The sequence below is a fragment of the Mastacembelus armatus genome, chromosome 24 (assembly GCF_900324485.2).
Source record: "Mastacembelus armatus chromosome 24, fMasArm1.2, whole genome shotgun sequence".
NCBI classification, from domain to species: Eukaryota; Metazoa; Chordata; class Actinopteri; order Synbranchiformes; family Mastacembelidae; genus Mastacembelus; species Mastacembelus armatus.
The window spans coordinates 4,836,927-4,856,130 of record NC_046656.1 but is presented as its reverse complement, the minus strand read 5'-3'; the positions used below and the strand labels follow the sequence as shown (position 1 = coordinate 4,856,130).

General features: G+C 40.6%; 1 protein-coding gene across 1 annotated transcript in view; it reads right to left on the bottom strand.

The window, feature by feature from the left end:
• The window catches only part of lama4 (laminin, alpha 4), a 30,903-nt gene extending 14,199 nt beyond the window's left edge, over positions 1 to 16,704 (bottom strand). Inside the window, exons 1-13 of the mRNA XM_026318714.1 lie at positions 16,202 to 16,704; positions 11,719 to 11,820; positions 11,434 to 11,561; positions 11,258 to 11,338; positions 9,652 to 9,866; positions 9,154 to 9,254; positions 6,703 to 6,883; positions 6,331 to 6,414; positions 6,060 to 6,211; positions 4,168 to 4,278; positions 3,696 to 3,807; positions 3,349 to 3,513; positions 1,107 to 1,300 (exon numbers count right to left, since the gene is read on the bottom strand). Of these exons, the coding sequence (XP_026174499.1) occupies positions 1,107 to 1,300; positions 3,349 to 3,513; positions 3,696 to 3,807; positions 4,168 to 4,278; positions 6,060 to 6,211; positions 6,331 to 6,414; positions 6,703 to 6,883; positions 9,154 to 9,254; positions 9,652 to 9,866; positions 11,258 to 11,338; positions 11,434 to 11,561; positions 11,719 to 11,820; positions 16,202 to 16,348 (1,773 nt within the window). The 5' untranslated portion in view covers positions 16,349 to 16,704. The remainder of the gene's footprint in view (positions 1 to 1,106; positions 1,301 to 3,348; positions 3,514 to 3,695; positions 3,808 to 4,167; positions 4,279 to 6,059; positions 6,212 to 6,330; positions 6,415 to 6,702; positions 6,884 to 9,153; positions 9,255 to 9,651; positions 9,867 to 11,257; positions 11,339 to 11,433; positions 11,562 to 11,718; positions 11,821 to 16,201) is intronic.
• Positions 16,705 to 19,204: the final 2,500 nt, after the last annotated feature.

Here is a 19,204-nt window from a genome sequence, read left to right as displayed (position 1 = left end):
GGCTGTCCTAAAAGTCGCTAGAAGTCGCTGAATGGCGTCATCGCGTAATTTGCATAATGTCCATGGCACATGCTGTAATTGTGATGGACGCTTTTGCCAACTTCAGAAATGGAAAGTAAGAGACAATTGTGATTCTTTATAAGAAATAAGGGACAGAATAAGGGACACTCAAAATATTTGTACTGTGCCATATAATGTAGCATGACGGCCTGCAGTTAATAAGTTCTCAGAACTAAATACATTTGCCTTGCTGTAAATGACTGAGGCTGTTTGAGTCAAATGCAGTGATTTATTTTAGACAAAGAACGTTTTACTTTTTTTAAAATTTTATTTTATTTTTTATTATGCCATGCATAGTACAGATCACGCACATACATGATCGCACGCGCGATTCATTTGCAGTCGGGACTCGGAGGCGTGAACACTTCCTGCAGTGACTGCAGCTGGGAAGGAGGGACTGCTGCGAGAGGACTGGGCCGCCTGTGAAGGCTTTGGGACGGGGAGGGGCTCGCGGCTGCAGCTGATTTGCAGTCTTACTGCGGCAAATTGAGAAGTGTAAGAACGGTGCAGTACAGACACATCAGAGTCTCAAAAAGTCTCCAGTAACACCAGAAAAAGTCGCCAGATTTGTCGCTAGTCGCTTTTTAAAAAAAGTGTCGCTAGAGGGGTCTGAATACTCGCTAAATATAGCGACAAAGTCGCTAAGTTGGCAACACTGTTTTCATGTGTAACTTGCCTCTGGCGCTGTTTACACTGTAGAGTCGTAATGTTTACCGCCTGGGATGCACAGACTTGATTGGCTGAGTGGTATCACGTGGGATGGCTCAACTCGCATGCAATTGGTCTGTGCGTTTCCACTACTGTAAAGTCTAAAAAAGCTGCGCCGGTGGAAATAGAAGCGCCCCGTTAGGTTTTAAATCACAATCTTCTGTTTTGGCTGTACGTCCGGGTCCGTATGGGGCGGCTTCTGGGTCCGCACCCGGACCGCGGTCCGCCTGTTAGTGACCTCTGCTCTATACTAATAAATGCACAAGTGCAGAATGAGATATGTGCTGGGAGAGAGATGGGTGAAGAAAATGACAGTGAAAAGTGTAAGGGCTCATCACCTCATTCCTCTGGAATTTGAGGATACTGGCTCTGTTCTTGTCCTCTGTCTCCTGGATGGTGCTGGCTGCTTTCTGGAGAAAGCCCTGAGTGTTTGACAGCTGGGTGGAGAAGCGGGACAGAATCTCCCTGACAGGTGGGAGGCGACCGTCTGTGAGCATCAACTTCTTCTCCAGCTGACGGACACGCCTCAGCACTGGAAACACAATCAGAAACATATGACATTATTTAAACATCATTAGTGTCACCCCTCAGGGTGTGACTCAGGACTTGCTACTGCAGGCACTCAGGCCAAAATGGCTCCTTGTGACATTACTGCTACAATATGTATCTAAATATAGTATATACAGTATGTTTGTGTGTGGGCAGCACGGAGGCTTAGTGGTTAGCACTGTTGCCTCACAGGTTCGTAACCCTGCAGGGGCCTTTCTGTGTGGAGTTTGCATGTTCTCCCTGTGCTTGCGTGGGTTTTCTCCAGGTACTCTGGTTTCCTCCCACAGTCCAAAAACATGTATGTCAGGTTGATTGGTGACTCTAAATTGCCCATAGGAGTGAGTGTGAGTGTGTGAGGTTGTTTGTCTCTATGTGACCCTGTGATGGACTGGTGACCTGTCCAGGGTGGACCCCTGCCTTTCACCCAAAGAGAGCTGGGATAGGCTCCAGCAGATCCCTGTGACCCTGGTTTGGAATAAGTGGGTATAGATAATGAATGGATGGATGTGTATGTCTGTGTGTATTCATGCATACTTGTGCAATCAAATCTCTTTGTTTTCCTATTAAGGACTGAAACTGATTTTACTATATATCCTTTACAACAATGATCACATTTGCTTTTTAGCTTTTTTAGCTTGGAAAGTGCAGTGGACAGGCCGGAAACATTAATTTAGGATCAGAATTGGACTCTATCCCAGGCCAGTGTGTAAATGCAAACGTAGCAAACTATAGTCTGCTACTTTTGTAGGTTAACCCTATTTGCTAATATAAGAGGTAGCAAACTAGTTTTAGATTAGGGCATTTCCATGTGTCTAGGGTAAAAATTATCTAAATTACAACATACAAATATTTGGCACTGACCAGTCTGTGACATAACTTAGTGCTGGAAAGTCTATAGTCTATGTTTACTGTTTACTGTCTACTCTTTTATTGGTTGAGCTATAACTTTCATTCAGTGTCATTGCTATGATATAATTCCTCCACAAAGTCATAAGAAATACAAACTGTGTAGCCTATACCAGCTACCAGCTTTATCATACTGTTAGCTAGCCATGCTGGGTACAACATGTGTGTGTTTCAGTGTTAACTGTTTTTCACTTGTTCTGCTGATTTGTGTTGCCTTATGGATTTCCATTTCCAGTTGTGCATTTCCCATAAAGGAATGCCTCTCACAGTGTGATGACATTTTAATTTGTGTTTTATTACAAATAGGAGTTCACTCTGTATACACTGTCAGAGCATGTTTTTATCTTCTTATTGTTAAAATTAATCAGGTGTAGCGTATTTTGATAGACCTCTGTGCACTATCAAGCTCCCATTACAGAATCACTCTACATTACACCAATTTTCATTCCATGTCAGATGACTGATCAATACTTCACCAGAAAATATTGATCTTAATAGGATATTAAAATGTTGATGAAGACTAACAGTTAAAACGATGAGTGCAAAACACACACTCGAAAGATTTCTAAGATTTATGGCTGTGGAACCAGAGCCTAAGCTTGTGGGTCTGAACGTGCGAACAACTGCAAAGTAGCACATCTCTAGAGGGAGCACAAATCCACAGAACACCTTAACTTATTTAGAGTGAAACTGGTGGCAAAGCAGGTGGACATATACTATGGTTGCTCCATTTCTGCAACCCTCAGAGGTTCTGCTACAGTCTTGTTTTTGGTTGGTTTGACCAGCAGCATATGGTTAGCTGGCTACAATGCTAGATAAAAATATGGAAATATTTCATGCTTTCATTTCTGTGTCTGCAAAAGTTTCAAAAAAAGGTTCCCTCTGACTATTAATTAACCATCTATTTTCCTCAGACCAGTTATGTTTCTTCTAATTTTTGCTTAATGGTTACTCCTCATTATAATGGTCAAAAAAAATTTTTGGTTCAAATTGTTACAATTCCAATGTCTTTCCACACAAACTTACACCAATAAAGATGACAGAGGGTAGTCAGTGTGTGTTTGTGTGTACAATCTTCTGCTTGCATTTGTACTCGTATGTATGTGTATTGTTTAAGCTCCTCACAATCATGGGCCTCTGTTGATTCATCAGTGGCAATGGGCTCTCGTGGGGACAGGTCCAGTCTCCTCATCCAGGTCAACAATCCTTGGACAAACTCTGTGTTCCTTCTCAGTACCTCTGGGTCCACATCCTGGTGAACACTGTACAGCTCCCAGTCATGGATCATCTCTGCACACATGCACAGATACATACATTGACGCACATTTCACAGGCATGTGCCCTGCATATCAGTATTTCTCATCCACATTGTAAGTAGAATCAAATGGCTCTCTCCAGCAAGTCAACTTCATCAGCCGGAGAAATGCCCAGCAATAAAAATGAATCTGTATGTTAGCAGAATTTTTCATTACCTTCGATACGAATGTTGAGATCTGTGAGATTTGTGCTGAGCTGCTCAGCCAGGGAAAAGGTCTCAAGTGTGTCATTATCCAGCTGGTTCCCTAGAGTTTTCACCACACTCTCCTGAAAACCCACACACAAACCAATCAATGACCTCTTGTAACATCAATCAGTTCAGCTGCAGCTCTAAGTGTCTTGTAGAGAGGTAAGAATATGTTTAAATAACTGGATAAACTCAGATCCAGTTTTAAAGGGCTGTTAATCCTGTCAAATCTCTGCAGCATAAAGAATTCAATATGCTATATAAAGTATGGGCACTAATAAGTAGCAAAGCATTTTTGAGTTTGTTTTTTCATAATTTCATTATTACTGGGATAAACACTGACCTATAGTGTATGCCTAGGGAAAAAGCATTTCCTTTAATTTTCAAAGAATTCTTAAACAGCTGATGTGCATTAAATGAAGCATGAAAAATTTGCTGACCATTTCTCCCAGCTCTTTGATGTCTATCACCACAGCCTCTGTTGCCTCCTCCAGCTCCCCAGTCTGTCCCTTCATTGCAGATGACCTGTTTCTCCAGCCTTGAAACTGAGTCTGAAGGCAAAGCAATTAAACTCATTTAATAGACCACATTATAAATAAATTATTTATATATATATATATAAGAATATGTGCGTGTGTGAGAGAGAGAATATATGTGTGTGAGAGAGAGAGAGAGAATAGTGGAAATGGAAGGCAGATGTTCATCGCCCTGTGATTGGCTGAGAAGCGCAGCAGCCAGGTCTGAGTGTAATAGGCTTCCGGCAAGATGGCGGACCTGATGCAGGAATTTTTTTTTTTAACTCTATATTTCTGTCCCAGTTATATTTATGTTTTTGTCACCAGCCATCAATGGTTTAACCTTGGAACCGTTATGTGTGCTTACACGTGCATTTGATAAGATACCCCCTCAAAAATAATTTAACAACAACGAGAAAGACGCCTGTTGTGGTCCGCTGTAACGATCCCACCATTTATCATGACTACGCTGCGAAGATGGAAACTTCTGTAATTCTAAATTCTCATCGGTCAAAACCCAACCTGGTACTAAAAAAAAAGACTGACTATTTGGGTCCCAGTTACAAAACAACATCATGCTAACCAGTATAGCTAAAGCTGTTGAATTCAATTCAGAGATTAAGGAGTACAAAACTCCACCGAAAGTCCATAAAGTTCAGCTGGAAACCGCTGAGTGAGAAATAATAGGAGTCAAAAAAGACAATAAGGACTCGCAAGAAAGGGTCTTTTGAACTAGAAAGCTAACATTACAAATGCAGCTGCAACCTTAGAGTCTGGGGGATAAAAGAAAAAAGATGGCTGAAAAATCCCCATCATGGGCCCCGAACATTAAAAACACAGGAGAAGATACCACAAAACGCGCCGGCACGTTTGTCGACCACTGAGGGTTAGAAAAAAAACTGTTATGAAGTGGTGGTGTGAAGGGTGATGAAGGAGAGACATAAGACCCAAATACAGGCCACAAACAGTTCTTTATTTTACCTGGACTTACCAGGACTCAAGCACACACAAAGTTCCTCTGTCCTAAAACAAAATGCCCAACACTTTATTAACGAGAAATAAAGCTATCTATAACACATAGACACAGGAAACTAAAACACTAAACCGGAACAGAAAACTCAGACCGTAACAAAACAAGATGACTTTGAATAGCATCATTTTAAGGCTCAGCTGTTTATAATCTGATTAGAACAATGTTTTATGTTTCCTGGTTTGTGAGTGACTTCCTGCTTGAGGAAGAACTTCCTGTGTAGGAGAATATGTCAAGAGCAATGTGTAAGAGCAACTATATGTGCATGTGTAAGAGAGAATATATGTAAGTGAGAGAGAATACATGTCTGTGTAAGAGAGAGAATATATGTATGTGAGAGAGAGAATATTTATATGTGAGAGAATATATGTCTATGTGAGAGACAGAATATATGTATGTGAGAGAGCCAGAATGAATTATGTCTTGTACGGCCTCTCATACATTTTCATTGCTACTTACTCCAACAGTAAAAAACCGCACTTAAAAAAACAAAACAAGATGACTTTGAATAGCATCATTTTAAGGTTCAGCTGTTTATAATCTGATTAGAACAATCTGGTTTGTGAGTGACTTCCTGCTTGAGGAAGAACTTCCTGTGTAGGAGAATATGTCGTGTGTAAAAGCAACTATATGTGCATGTGTAAGAGAGAGAATATATGTATGTGAGAGAGAGAATATATGTATGTGAGAGAGCCAGAATGAATTATGTCTTCTATGGCCTCTCATACATAAGAACTGGTATTTATTTTGTATTATCTTTTGTTCCACTGCATTTATGCGCATTTACCTGTAGACGATGAGCAGTGTAGTTGTAATATTTAAGCCTGTCATTAGCAGCAGCCCCAGTGGAGATGTTCAACACTCCAACCTTCAACTGGTCCACTGTCTTATTGGACAGCCTCAAGTCTCCAATCAGATGCCAAATGCATTCATCACAACCTAAAATGTGAATTAAAATTTTTTGAAATAATTTAAAAGACAGACAAAAATCTTTTGTTCCTATTAAAACTGTTCTCATCTGGAGCAAAGTCTCGTCTGTTGTTGTTATGTCCACTTACTGATGTTGCACAGGTTGACTGCTGCAGCCTCTACCAGGCACTCTCCTGTGTGCATGTCACAGTGGCCGCTCTCACAATCACACTCTATAAAAAACACATGCAGGTGCAGTTTATCATAAAGTGGTCTCTTGTGTGAAAATTGTAGCAGCTGTATGTGCTTATAGATTTGGTTTGCATGGTGATGTCATCCAGCCACAGCTCTCAGCAGACACTCCACATCATATGCACTACGGGTTGTGGGTGTGGGAATGTGAGCACTAAGTGCAACTTTTTTCTTTGGGAAAATGTTATTTGCATTGAATATTTTGACAAATGTGGGAATATTTTTTAAAGAGTACAAGAACATCTGACCCATAAGGACAGATGACTTACTCTGACAGCCAGCGGGGCTGTAGTCCCAGTAGCCTGGGAGGCAGTGCTCACAGTAACGACCTCCAGCCCCGGGGCGGCATGGACAGCTGTGAGTGAGAGGATGGCAGGTGGTGCGAATGGAAGCTGGCCCACATTCACACCTCCGACAGCCCTGACAGCTGGAGAAACCCGAGTAGCCCTCCTAGATTACATGAACAAAATACACTGTTAGATCCCACTAAGTTCATTTCAACATATTGTTGTGCATCATTTCAAGCATTTTGGTCTATTACAGCTGGAGTAATTTTGTAATCATTTCTAGCAGTTATGATAATATCATGCACACTAAGAAATTGCTGGGATCTGTGAATGCAAAAATTACTCCAACAAAACCCCTCTGGAAGGAAACACAAGCAATCTGACACCCACAAACATAAATGCAGTGTGGAAGCTAGATAGACTGTGACAGCAGTTTGTAAACTTTGCTGAATGTTTATAAAAGGGCACTTTGTGCAATCATTTCACCATTCATCTTTGTTTTTTTCCTTCTAAATAACGGAATATTTTGATAATCTTCAAATAATAATATGACTACATTCAACTCTGCAACTGCAAATGACTCAACCTCTAAATAACTTCCCCTGGACGACTGAGAATCTTCACAGATGCAAATGACACAGGTTTAAGTGCATACATTTCACTTCAACTTCATTGTTTCAGCTTTAAATGACATTTCAACTGCCTTGACCCATTACATGTCAAATGTAATTTCAGTTACGTTCTTGACAGATTTCAGTTAACCTTTAAAACTGTGTCTGTTTCAGAAGAGAAACTGTGTCATTAATTTGTATATTACATTACATGAATCTGAGTTGCTATGAAATATGGGGTTCCTCAAGGGTCAGTTCTTGGACACTTTTTCTTCAGCCTACAGTATATATGCTACCTTTGAGTCTGCACAATTCTTCAACTAAATCACACCAAGGTAAATTTTTTGGCAAGAAAGAGAAGATGATTGCTGTTAGTAGATACTTTGAATCACTGTCTCTAAAAACCAAAGATCAAGTTCAAAACCTTGGGGTACTGAGAGACTTGGATCTGACTTTCAGCAGACATATCAAATCAATCATCAAAACAACCTTCTACCAGCTTAAGAAAATATCCAGAGTGAAGGGTCTCATGTCTCAAACAGACCAGGAGAAGCTCACCCATGCTTTCATCTCCAGCAGACTCGACTATTATAATGGTCTTCTGACTGGATTCCCCCAAAAGAGCATTAAACAGCAGCAGCTCATTCTGAAAGCTACAGCTCTTGTTTTGACCAGAACAAAGTGATCAGAACACGTTGCTCCAGTGCTAAAGTCTTTACAATGGCTCTCACTCAGCTATAGAATCGACTTTAAAGTTTTGCTACTGGTCTATAAATGACTGAATGGCTGAGGTCCAGAGAACATAAATAAAATGTTAGAATGGAACAGAACATAAACCAAGTATGGCTCAGGTCAGATAGTGGAGCCCAGAGTTCAAACCAAAAACCGTAAAGCTGATTTAGCTGTTATGCTGTACACAAATGGAACAAGCCACCAACAGAACTGAAGTCAGCCCTAAATGTGAGTACTTTTACATCCTTACATCCTCTTCTCTTCTCTTATGCTTATAATGAGCTCTTTTAAAGCACTTTAACTTAATAATATTTTTAAAATATTTTTTTTGTTGTACTGTTATAGCATGTAAAGCATGTTGCGTTACCCCATGTATGAATATAAATAAAGCTGCCTTGCCTTGCTTTACAAATAAATATTGTATGTATATTTAAAATGATTACTCTGATTAAGACTGTTTACATACATCTGCTGAAGACATCTTTATAAATTTGCTTGCATCTCACTGTAAGTCCTAATGATTTCTGACTGGTCAGTACAGTGGCATGTGAGCTAAAAACAAGGTAATGTTGTTCTGGATAACAGTAAAGAAAGTTATCTGTCTCCATTTTTCTGTCTACATATTTTTCAGATTTTTCTGTTCACTTTTTGTGTGACCCCAACCGGTCAAGGCAGATGGCCTCCCAAACTGAGCCCTGTTCTGCTGGAGGTTTTTTCTTCCGTTAAAAGGAGTTGTTCCTCCCACTGTCACCCAGTGCTGCTCATAAGGGATTGGTTGGGCTTTTTTTGTTTTTTTGTAAATTGTCTTGAGATGATTGTATTGTGATTTGGCGCTATACAAATAAAATTGAAATGAATTGAATTGAATTGAACTGGTTTTCTAATACCTGAATTTCCATTCAGGGCTTAATAAAGTTCATCTCATTGTCTCATCTAATATGAGCAATTTTGGCTCACCTGTTGGGTTTGTTTGTAAGTGAAGGGTTGTTATAATATTGTTGTTATAATATTGTAATTGTTAAGTTCTTTTCCCTACACATTTCAGAAGAAATACTTGCTGGACTGAATACAGTAACATGGTTTCTCTCACCTCACACTGGTCACACAGGCGTCCAGTTACACCTGCCTTGCAGTGACACACCCCTGTCCTGTCGTCGCATGAAGAGGTGCCACATTCATTGCACTCACACTCTGTGATGAACACAGGACATATGCAGTGGTGAACATCTAATGATATCACAAGTGTGGTGGAAAAGGTTAATTTTGGACTTGGCACATGGTAATCCTTGATTCTGAATTGTGACCTTGTGACCTTGATAACAGTGGACCCATAAAAACAAAAATAACAATATGACAACTGATTCCTAAGTAATGACTTTGATATTGTTGAAATGTCAGACAACTGGAGACATGATAAAAAACAGACAATTCCCCAAAGTTACTCATTCGTTGACTCCAACATGATGTGGCATAATATCCCTTACATTGATCAAGAAGGCTAAGAATGTTCAGCAGTCAGTCAGAGCAACTAGGTCAACAAAGTTGAGCTGAAGGTCAAGTAGAACCTGTTAAGTATGCCCAAACGCACCTCTGCAGTTCTTGGCACTGATGGCATCACCGTAGAAACCTGGGGCACACCTCTCACAGTTCGCACCAGCAGTGTTTCCCCAGCAGTGCTGGCAGTGGCCGGTCACGTTGTGGCACTCGCTGAAGATCAGGTTGGGGTCGGAGTTGCCGTTACAGTCACAGTGCTTACAGGAATTACCAATTGCCATGGGGTTACCATAGTAGTCTGGCGCACACCTGGATGGGAAAACTGCAATTCACTGGCAATTCACTCCTGTTATGTTTGTTTCTCAGGAACAGCAAAAAAAAAAAAAATTAATAAGTGGAAATTAACAAGGTGCTTGTCTGTGCATCTACAAAGCACATGAGGGACATGTCATCACAAAATGCATTTGCACATTTCACACAGGTCATGCTTGTCTTGACATCATCAGGTGGCTTGCAGACCTGGCACCTCTTTCTCTTCCTTTTCTCGTCTTTTTTCTCCCCCAGCAGCTTGGTTACCTGCAGCTACGCAGGAAGTTCAGCCCTGTTGTTTCGTACCATTCTGACCATTGTGAGCTTTCTCTTTAGAAGCTTCTGACCCAAGTTGTAGCTTATGAAAAATTTGTCATAGGTTATGTTGTGCCCCCTGAGACCATTTGCCATGTCAAGCATGACCTTCATCTCCTCATTCTTCTTTGGGGCTCCTCCAACTAGCTTTCCAGTGTAAACCTTCAATGCATAGCTAGTGTTTGCATCTGATGCTGCCCAGATTTTTATTTTGTATTTAGCTAGTTTGGAAGGCATGTATTGCCTAAACTGACAGCAACCTCTGAATGCCACTAGCCCTCATCCACTGTGACATTAGGATCTGGGTTATAGAGTAGTGGAAGTTGCTCTACCCACTTGTCCCACACTGTCCTAATAGCTGCCAGCTTGTCTGTCTCCTGTCTCGATTATCAATTCAGATAACTCTGGAGTATATATGAAAAGTCTCTTTTAGCGTCCACTTTGATTGCAGGGTCATACTGACCCGAACAGCATCTATGTAATATACGTGGCGAGGGGGGGCAAATATGTGAAATTAACCGTTTTCATTTTATATATTCATTACACTAATTAAGCTAAGCAGAAGAAGTTTGATGCTGAAAAAAATATTTTAACTATTTATTTTTTTAGCTTTTATAACTTTAAAATGGTTCAATTTGACCCACAACATAACACAAGGGTTAAGGGTCTAATTGGAGAATGCAATAACAGGAACAAACTCTAATATACTGGCTGATTTTTCATCTTGATACACAGCTCAGTAAAAATACTACAGTCTTCTGGAAGCAGTAATTGGTATAGCTTCCAGTGGGCCAATCTCCATGTCTGCATCAACAACTAAATTGTGACCTGTACTCATACTGAGTGACTGACTGGCACCAAAACTTGGTATTTAATGGTGTCATTTGCAATCAAATGCTTCAGACTACAAACATGATGGCATGTCATGCAGATGCGGCCAGTAACTGTAAATTACAGAGGCAAAGTGAACTCAAAGCACTACAACTTAAGAAGAAATCTTAATATGTACAAACCACATTATTGCATATGTTAGATTTATGTTATCATTGGTTGTTCAAAGCCTTATCAGCACTAACCTCTCACAGAGATGACCAGCATAGCCCTCTTGGCACTTGCATCGCAGAATGGCTCCGCTGTTGTCACAGTGTACTGCGAAGCTGGCCGGACACACAGGGGAAAATATTTCAGAAATTACACTTTGCTTGCCAACATGCAGCTTTGTGGCTGCAGAAATAAGAAGAGACTGGCTTACTTGTTGGAGGGAACTGAGAGGGGGCAGGCGCAGGGGTGGCAGGCGTAGTGACCATCCAAATCACGAGCTAGCATGTAGCCATCTTCACACATTTCACAGAAGTCACCTGTACTATGGTCCCTGCAGTTCTGAAAGAAAGCATTCCACTTAAAATGGTATCCTGCTTCATACAATATGACAAAGATCTACTAGCTGTTCTCACAAAATAAATAAATGAGTGTGTAAATGCTGATGACTTTTTGCCTGAAAATTACCAGGAAAAGTAAAAGCACCAGGAAAACTTACTATACAAATGCCAGTGATGTCTTCACAGTAGTCAGCGCGGCCTTTGCAGTTACATGGTAGGCATGTATTTTGCTCACTGTGGAAAAGGCCCTTTGCACACACCTGCAAGTGGGGGGCAAAGTAAAACGTAAAAGCACCAGTAGAAATGCCCCAGTATTTTCCCTCTAGAGTTTGTTCAGTTAGGGTTGACAGGTGACACCTCATAAAAGGAAGGAAAACTCATAAAAGTTTCCAACAGAGCCAGCACAAATCATGTACCAATATGAATTTCATATTTCTAAGTATCAGTTTAAGCTCATAGTTGCAATGATAAGGTGAAGGGGTAAACATAATAATTAAGAAAAATAAGGGCAGACTGACCCACCAACAAACCACCATCACCATCATTTAAACCATAAGCCAGAGGCTGTTATCAACATTTCATTGTCAGCGCATATAGGTTAATTTAGTTACCAAAGTAATTCAATAATTATTCTAAGCTGAATAGAAAATCAGCATGGTAAACACAAAATTAGAGTTTCTCAAAGGAAAGATGGCTATTAAAAGTTACCACAAGGTTCTTTGATGCTAGCTGAACCAAGGAAAGGTCTTTATCTGTGTTTGGCAAAGATTTGGATCAATGATAATGAGGTTGGCTGCCATTTGGTCCTTGACAGTGGGTGCAGTATAGTTAGACTGTTTAGTTTATATAATTGAAATGGTAGAGAGACAGAGAGGTAAAATAATAAATACATGTGTCCACAATGGTCTGTGAGGGTCTGTGTGATGTACATTTTGTTTGTTTGTCTGTGCAAACTGTTTTATCTTTTAGAGCTCTCTGGACTGTCCACAGAATTGTACATGGAATCTGCTATGCAAATTATAGTGTACAGGGCATAGTAAATACTGAATAATCACTGATTTATGCAGATACTGGTTATGTTTTTTGCAGTTATGTGACATTAAAAAAGCTGATTTGTTAAAACTGCACAAAGGGGACTGTGAGGAATCTGAATTTCCTTCCATTTACAGAATCTTATTTTGAAACCTGCATCCTGTCTGTCCTCTCTGATGTTTGTTCACCACAATTTCTCAGGATGGTGTTATGTAAGAGTTCACAGCCATGTCCAATACACCCACAACCACACACACACACAACTTTGAACATTTGAAGCAGCACCATTCAGTGATACAATAGCACTTTGTTTGCACCAGTCTGTAAGATCTCCATAGCCTTAGGAACATCCTTGTTCCACTCAGTCAACTGGACATTGATTCTTTGCTTTTAGACGATGGAACATTCCTCAGACATACAGTACTGCATGTCTACTTGTGCTCACATTTTTTTCTTTGATTTTTTCAGCTGAACTGGGAGACAAAGCCATGCTTCTGTAGTGAGCTTATGTGAAACATCCTGTGAACAGCACCGTTTTTCCTGTAGACCTTCTTCCTGTGGGTTTCCCTGACCCACAGTGCACATGTGCTGATACAAGACCCAGACATAATTTCCATTTAAACACTAAATGTGACAACTCTCCTCATAAAAATGCAACTAACGATGCACACGGGATTGGCACTCAAAGACTTGTGGCTATCAATGGTAATCCGAGCCATTAGGCATAATAGACCATGGGTTGAGGGGAAAACCAGAGATGCAGTGCTATTTATTATGTGTAAAACAATTTAAAAGTTTTGAAATGGCTCAGACACAATAATTGTGTGATAGGTCAAACAGCTGTAGTGTGTATACACAGGATAAAGGGTTTTGGGTTGGAGCTATTGAGCAGATGGTGTAAATATAGGGCATGGACTAAAATGAGAGGAATGCATCTGAAGTATACAACCCAGCGACTTGTGGATGAACAGATTTCCAATGTTTGGATCACTTTGCATTAGTAAGCTCTAGACATAAAAGAAATAGTTTTGCATATTGGGGAAAACACTTGCCTGCTATCTATTTGAGACTGAGATTAAGTAGGTTATAAAGCTGGAATTATGGTGTTGTATCCTAGTTTAGCATCACTATTGCGATCAGGAGGATGTGACTCAGTCTGACTCTGCCTAAAGTTAAAAAACCAACCAACATCTATAAAACTCATTCATTAACATGCAGCATTTTGCGCACTGTAAGAAACACGTGGACGATATACTACATGGAAGTAAAACATTTCTTTTAGGAGCTCACTGGCATGCACACCCAAAGACAGCTGCCTTCACTGGTTCACATCTGCTTGGTTATCATTAACTGACTCTGTTTCCTCTGTAAGTGTATTTCTCTAAATGTTGACCTATTATTTTAAGACTTTAATTTCTCTTGGGGTAACCCTGTAATACTGAATCTGAAAGTTTGAATTTTCAAACATGGAGGTGACTAATTCATCCTTCTTAACTATCATGGAAATAAAAAAACCACTGATGTCCGCAGCCTTTTGCCAACTATGAGCACACTCAATAATGTGAATATTCTGTGGCCTTACCACTGTGCCCACTACATTTGAGAACAAAGATGACATTTACCATCTATATAGCATATCCCTGTTTTCATGCCTGGCTCCCTTTTCTGATGTTTCTGTGTTCTGCACTGACATTTCAGTATCTATTTCCTGTATGTTGACTGAATGCTCACAGTGCATGGGCTCTACCTCTGCGATACACAGCTGAACAAATGGTTCTGGTATGGAGCAAAAAACAGGATCTGACTGCACAGATCAGTGAGATTCAAAGTCAACACACTCTCTAGTCATGTAGCTCCTAAACTGTGCTGGCATGCTCTCTCTCAGGACTGTGTACGAAGGTAGAAATGCTGACACACTGTTGGATATATAGAATGTTGTTTTGGGTAAAAAACTGTAAAACTGTAATCGATCCTGTGCTGTTTTATTCCTATTATACACAAAAGTTTCTGAACGAACATTTCTGAGAGTGGATTAATTAAGTGGATTAAATGTTAAATGTTTGACGTGAAATCTCATTTCCGCTTAGTCTCCCAGCTGGAACTTACAAGAGGGGTTCAGACACTGGATTTAGTCACAGTTATTCCAGCAAACATTCTTAGTATGGGAAACAACCTGGGTCGTGAGAATTTCATTATGAGTCAGCCGCTGTATTCAGAAGAGTCTTGCCATAAGGTCAAGACTTGCTCTCAGGGGACCCTCTAATCCAAAAACACAGACATTAAGAAACAAACATGTACAACAGAAAATCCCTGCACTAGTTTAGCATTACCAAGTGTTGGCACTGTATAACTTCCCAATCTCTTAGACATTTGTGACCTAAACCCAATGTTTTTTTCAAATGTACATTTTTTCAATGTAAAAAAGTCACTGCACCTTGGGTACCAAGAATCATGGCTCTTCAGTGCAGTTCTAGCACACAAATCAACCTATCAGGAATATCTCCTGTATGAAAGATACCCCACACAGCCACCTTCACAGCCTTATTTTCCACCTCACTACATTAAATAACACAATACATTACCGCCGGCTGCAAGGGCACAGAATGCTGGCACTGGACACAAATCCTGTCTCTGTCTTGCTAAATGTTATAATCAAATTCAATTTCTGGTTGATTTGGAAACAACTGTCATTATTGGTGACAATGGCAGTATTGTTTCAATAATACATGTCCCAGGGACAGTCAATATGCCTGGAGCTATTTTTCTGCTAGAAATTAAACAAAATATGATAAACAGTAGCCTATGACTACTAATCATGTCAAGTCTTGTTAAATTAAGAAGTGTCATCCCTCATAGTAGTACTGGATCCACTGCATGCACTAGATTTTGTCTTCTAAATCCATGCATCAGTACTAGATGTATTTGTGCAACTGATGCATAGTCTAAAACAAAAAAAACTATTATTATATTATTAACTAAAAACTATTAGCTTACTATAAACACGTTGAAAAACATTTCTAATAACAATGACAATCTAGTAAATTGTAATTTTAGAGCATAATAGATAAACCTAGTATTGGAAAACAGAGCATAACTTTTTTATTCACTGAAAATAAACTGCACAGTTGATAGTTTGGCCTACATCAATTAGGGCTATACTAAGACAAGGGAACAATGTGCCAGAAGTCCTGTTCTCATGCCCTTACTGTCTATTGTTCTCTTTCTGTGTGTGTCTCTGGGGTGTTGCTCAACATTTGGCAGCTGGTTTCCATTAGGGAACTGTCTGGGAGGGGCTGGGGAGGTATGACTGTGATAGAGACAGTAGGTCAGAGCCCATCTGAGCTTTAGCCTTAGGGTACCTCCGATGACATAAACACACACATGCAACACAATTGTCCAGGTCCAGACAGAGTCAACTCACAGATGACAAATCCTCACAGAGCTCACCAAATGACCAAAACATCTCACACTCAAAACATTCCATCCTGCTTCAGCTTTTACAGCGTCTTCCATAACATTCACTGCGTACATGTGCAGTAGGCAGAAAAAGCAAAAACAGCTGTTCTAGTAGCATAGTATAGCAGCCAGAGATAAAACTAAAGTTATTACCTTCAATTCCAACTGTTCCTGTGTCCCAGTACTGGCGACAGAAGCTGGATGGGCAATCCCTAAGAGGATGCAGAGAAGCCAGAGGCAGGACAGAGATTTAGCAGCCATATTTGTGTTTTTGCCTAGTGGAACACTGATCCCCCCCATTCTGTTTGTCTTTGTCAGTGTCTCCTGGCTGTAGAAAAGTCTCTGAGCAGCTCCTCTTGCTCGGATGCACCCGTTGGCTTCACTTTCCTGTTGCTGCACTGAGCCTAGTCCTGGACAGAGTATGTGCCTGTCATGCAAACTTGTGTGGACTTCCTCCTTTTCTTTCCCTCCCTCCCTGTCCTGATTCCTCTCCCCTAGTGGACTTGCCTCTCCCCTGAGCCTGTGACTAAATCGTACACAGATGAGAAGGCTGGAAACTAAGTAAGAGGGGAAGAGAGAAGAAAGAAAGAAAGAAAGAACGACCAACAGAAGGCTTCTGTCTCTTGGGCAGAAGGCAGGCTCCAGGCAGACAGTTCACACATCCAAACTGCATATCTCCACCCCCTGACTTGAGAGTCAGTTTGAGTGTTAGCTAACCGTCTCCATTTGCAGATCCATGGCACCCTTTCACCTAAGGCTCAATTGGCAGCGACCCTCCCACTGCTCACCCCCTCCCCTCAGTTCAGTCAGGGTGGGCAGAGGGTCTAAAGCTTCAACACTCACTCTTGCACTCTGCCAGCAGAAAAGTAACAGCTGCTGCAGTATCTCAGCCGAGCTCCACCTCACTGCCCCAGACATCAGCTCTCTGTTTATTTTCCAAGGTCAGACGACCAAAAGCTTCTAACTTTTAGGATATCATGTGAAGCTCTCCACAGGAAGAGCTTGAGTGTGACACTAACCACACAAATAAGGCAGTGTCAGAGTCCTGAAACAGTAGTACCTTAAGAAATGAAGTACTGAATACTGTTATTTAAAAGTTGTTTTGCATGTGCTAACTTTAATCACGTGTAACAACTGAACCATATTTTGCTTAATCTACAAAGAGTGATGATGTACCCGTAAGTGACATCTTAGAGCTGCTGATAATACAGAAACAGACATGCAGTCAGGTTCCATGGTGTGGTACTGACTGGAACACATCATCTGTATATCCTCTGAACAGTCATATAAGAACATTTTCTCTACATAGCACCCGTTATGATATTTAAGACATCATTTTAAAAACATTAGTATTTGGGAGAACTCACTGGGCTGTTTGTATCCTGAGGCTAGCTCATTAGCCTAACTACTGTAGCTTCCTCTTTCTGAGTGGAACTATCTTGCTAATGTTAGCAGAGTGTTGTGGACTAGTGATATTTCCCAGCATGCCCCAAGGATAGAAACGTGTTGCGTTTGACCACTACTATCATTCAAGTTTACGTAAGATGAGATGATGAAATAAATTTTATTAATCCCCAAAAGGAAATTCAGACATTGTTCAGTAATGTTCGTTTAGTTTGAGCGTTTGTAGCAATGTATGTGGTTATTATTTCATTCTTTATCAAATTTGTCTTGTCCAGTTATTTTAGTTATTTTTACCTGCTGTTGTGATACACATCCTGCTGTGTGTTGTTGTGCTGTGGAGTTAGGCCTGTCCAAAAAAAAAAAAAAAAAGTTGTTAAAAGTGTGTAGCTGTTATAGTTTACTAGTCTTATGGCTAAAGAAGTATACTTAAAGTATACTTTTACAAATGAAAAATATGTCTAACACTATATATTAAAGTTTATTTGCAGTATACTTACATAAACTGGAAAGTTGGCTAGAAGCCCTGGTAATTAGAAAGTTCAATACACAGTATTAATATATAGTTGTAGAAAATTAAACTTGGGGATACTAGGGATACTGCCATGGACTGGTGACCTGTCCAGGGTGTACCCCTGCTGGGGCATAGCATAACATCATCTTGCTAGCTTTCAGTATCATTTACAGTACAGTTCATAAAAGTGTGCTACAAAGGCTCAAACTGGACTCAGGCTTTCAAGGTTTGAATCCAAAACAGGATGAATGTATTAGCCAATTGTTAGATTCATTCTTTTAGACAATGAAACACCACCCTCTTTCACTCAGCCCTCATACCAGCCTGTCTGCTGCCTGCTTACGAAAAGTCTGTGGGTTCACTGGAGTTAATTGCTGTCTTTGGCGTAACTGTAGCCTCCAGTACTCCACTTCTGAGTCCAGTTTCAGCCTTTATAGAGCACTGTCATGAAATGTAAATGATACAGCCAGTAAGGAGATGTTATGCTTTTCTGAACCTCAACCTGTTTACCTCACCAACTCACTGAGACAAAGAGGACCTCTCCCTTTTCCATGTTTGGCCTGCTACAAATTGGTATTCTCTAGCACATTTGTATTCAGTGCACTAGCACAGTATAAACACCAGAGATCACTCACAAGCCAGGGTCTTTCTCAGTGATTGGGGAGGTTCCACAGCGGCAGCACTGTATTGTTACCCTCTCCAGAAAAGAATTGGGTTTGTCCCAGGTGGTCTTCTTTGCCAACACATTCAGCTAAGGCTATTTATGTGATCAAAGGCGACTGCTGGGTCTGGCAGCTAAGCAGGCATGGCACAGTGCAACACTGCCCTCTGAGCCAAAAACAACAGGGAGAAACCCATCTGCAGAGGCTCACGAGATCTGACTTAATAAAGCACAAGACGTTACTGGCATTTTACTGTATTATCTGTATTTTACAACACAACACAGCCTGATGTACCAAATTGAAGGCAGACTGTAAAATTATTATTTACCACTGAGCATCACAGTTTAAAATCCAAATTTAAGGAAATATCCTTCTTTCAGCTCACTCCCAGCTCAGGGTAGGAGAAGAGAGGTATGGCAGCATCTCCTACGAGGGTCGTAGAGGTCAGCCCTCACTTCCTGGCCAACGGTGTCTCCTTACACTCTGCACACATACCACAAAAAAATATAACCTCTGCTACAACAAACATGTTCTCACTTTATTGCTACACAGCTGCTGGTAGTGCTGAACGCTCCCTAG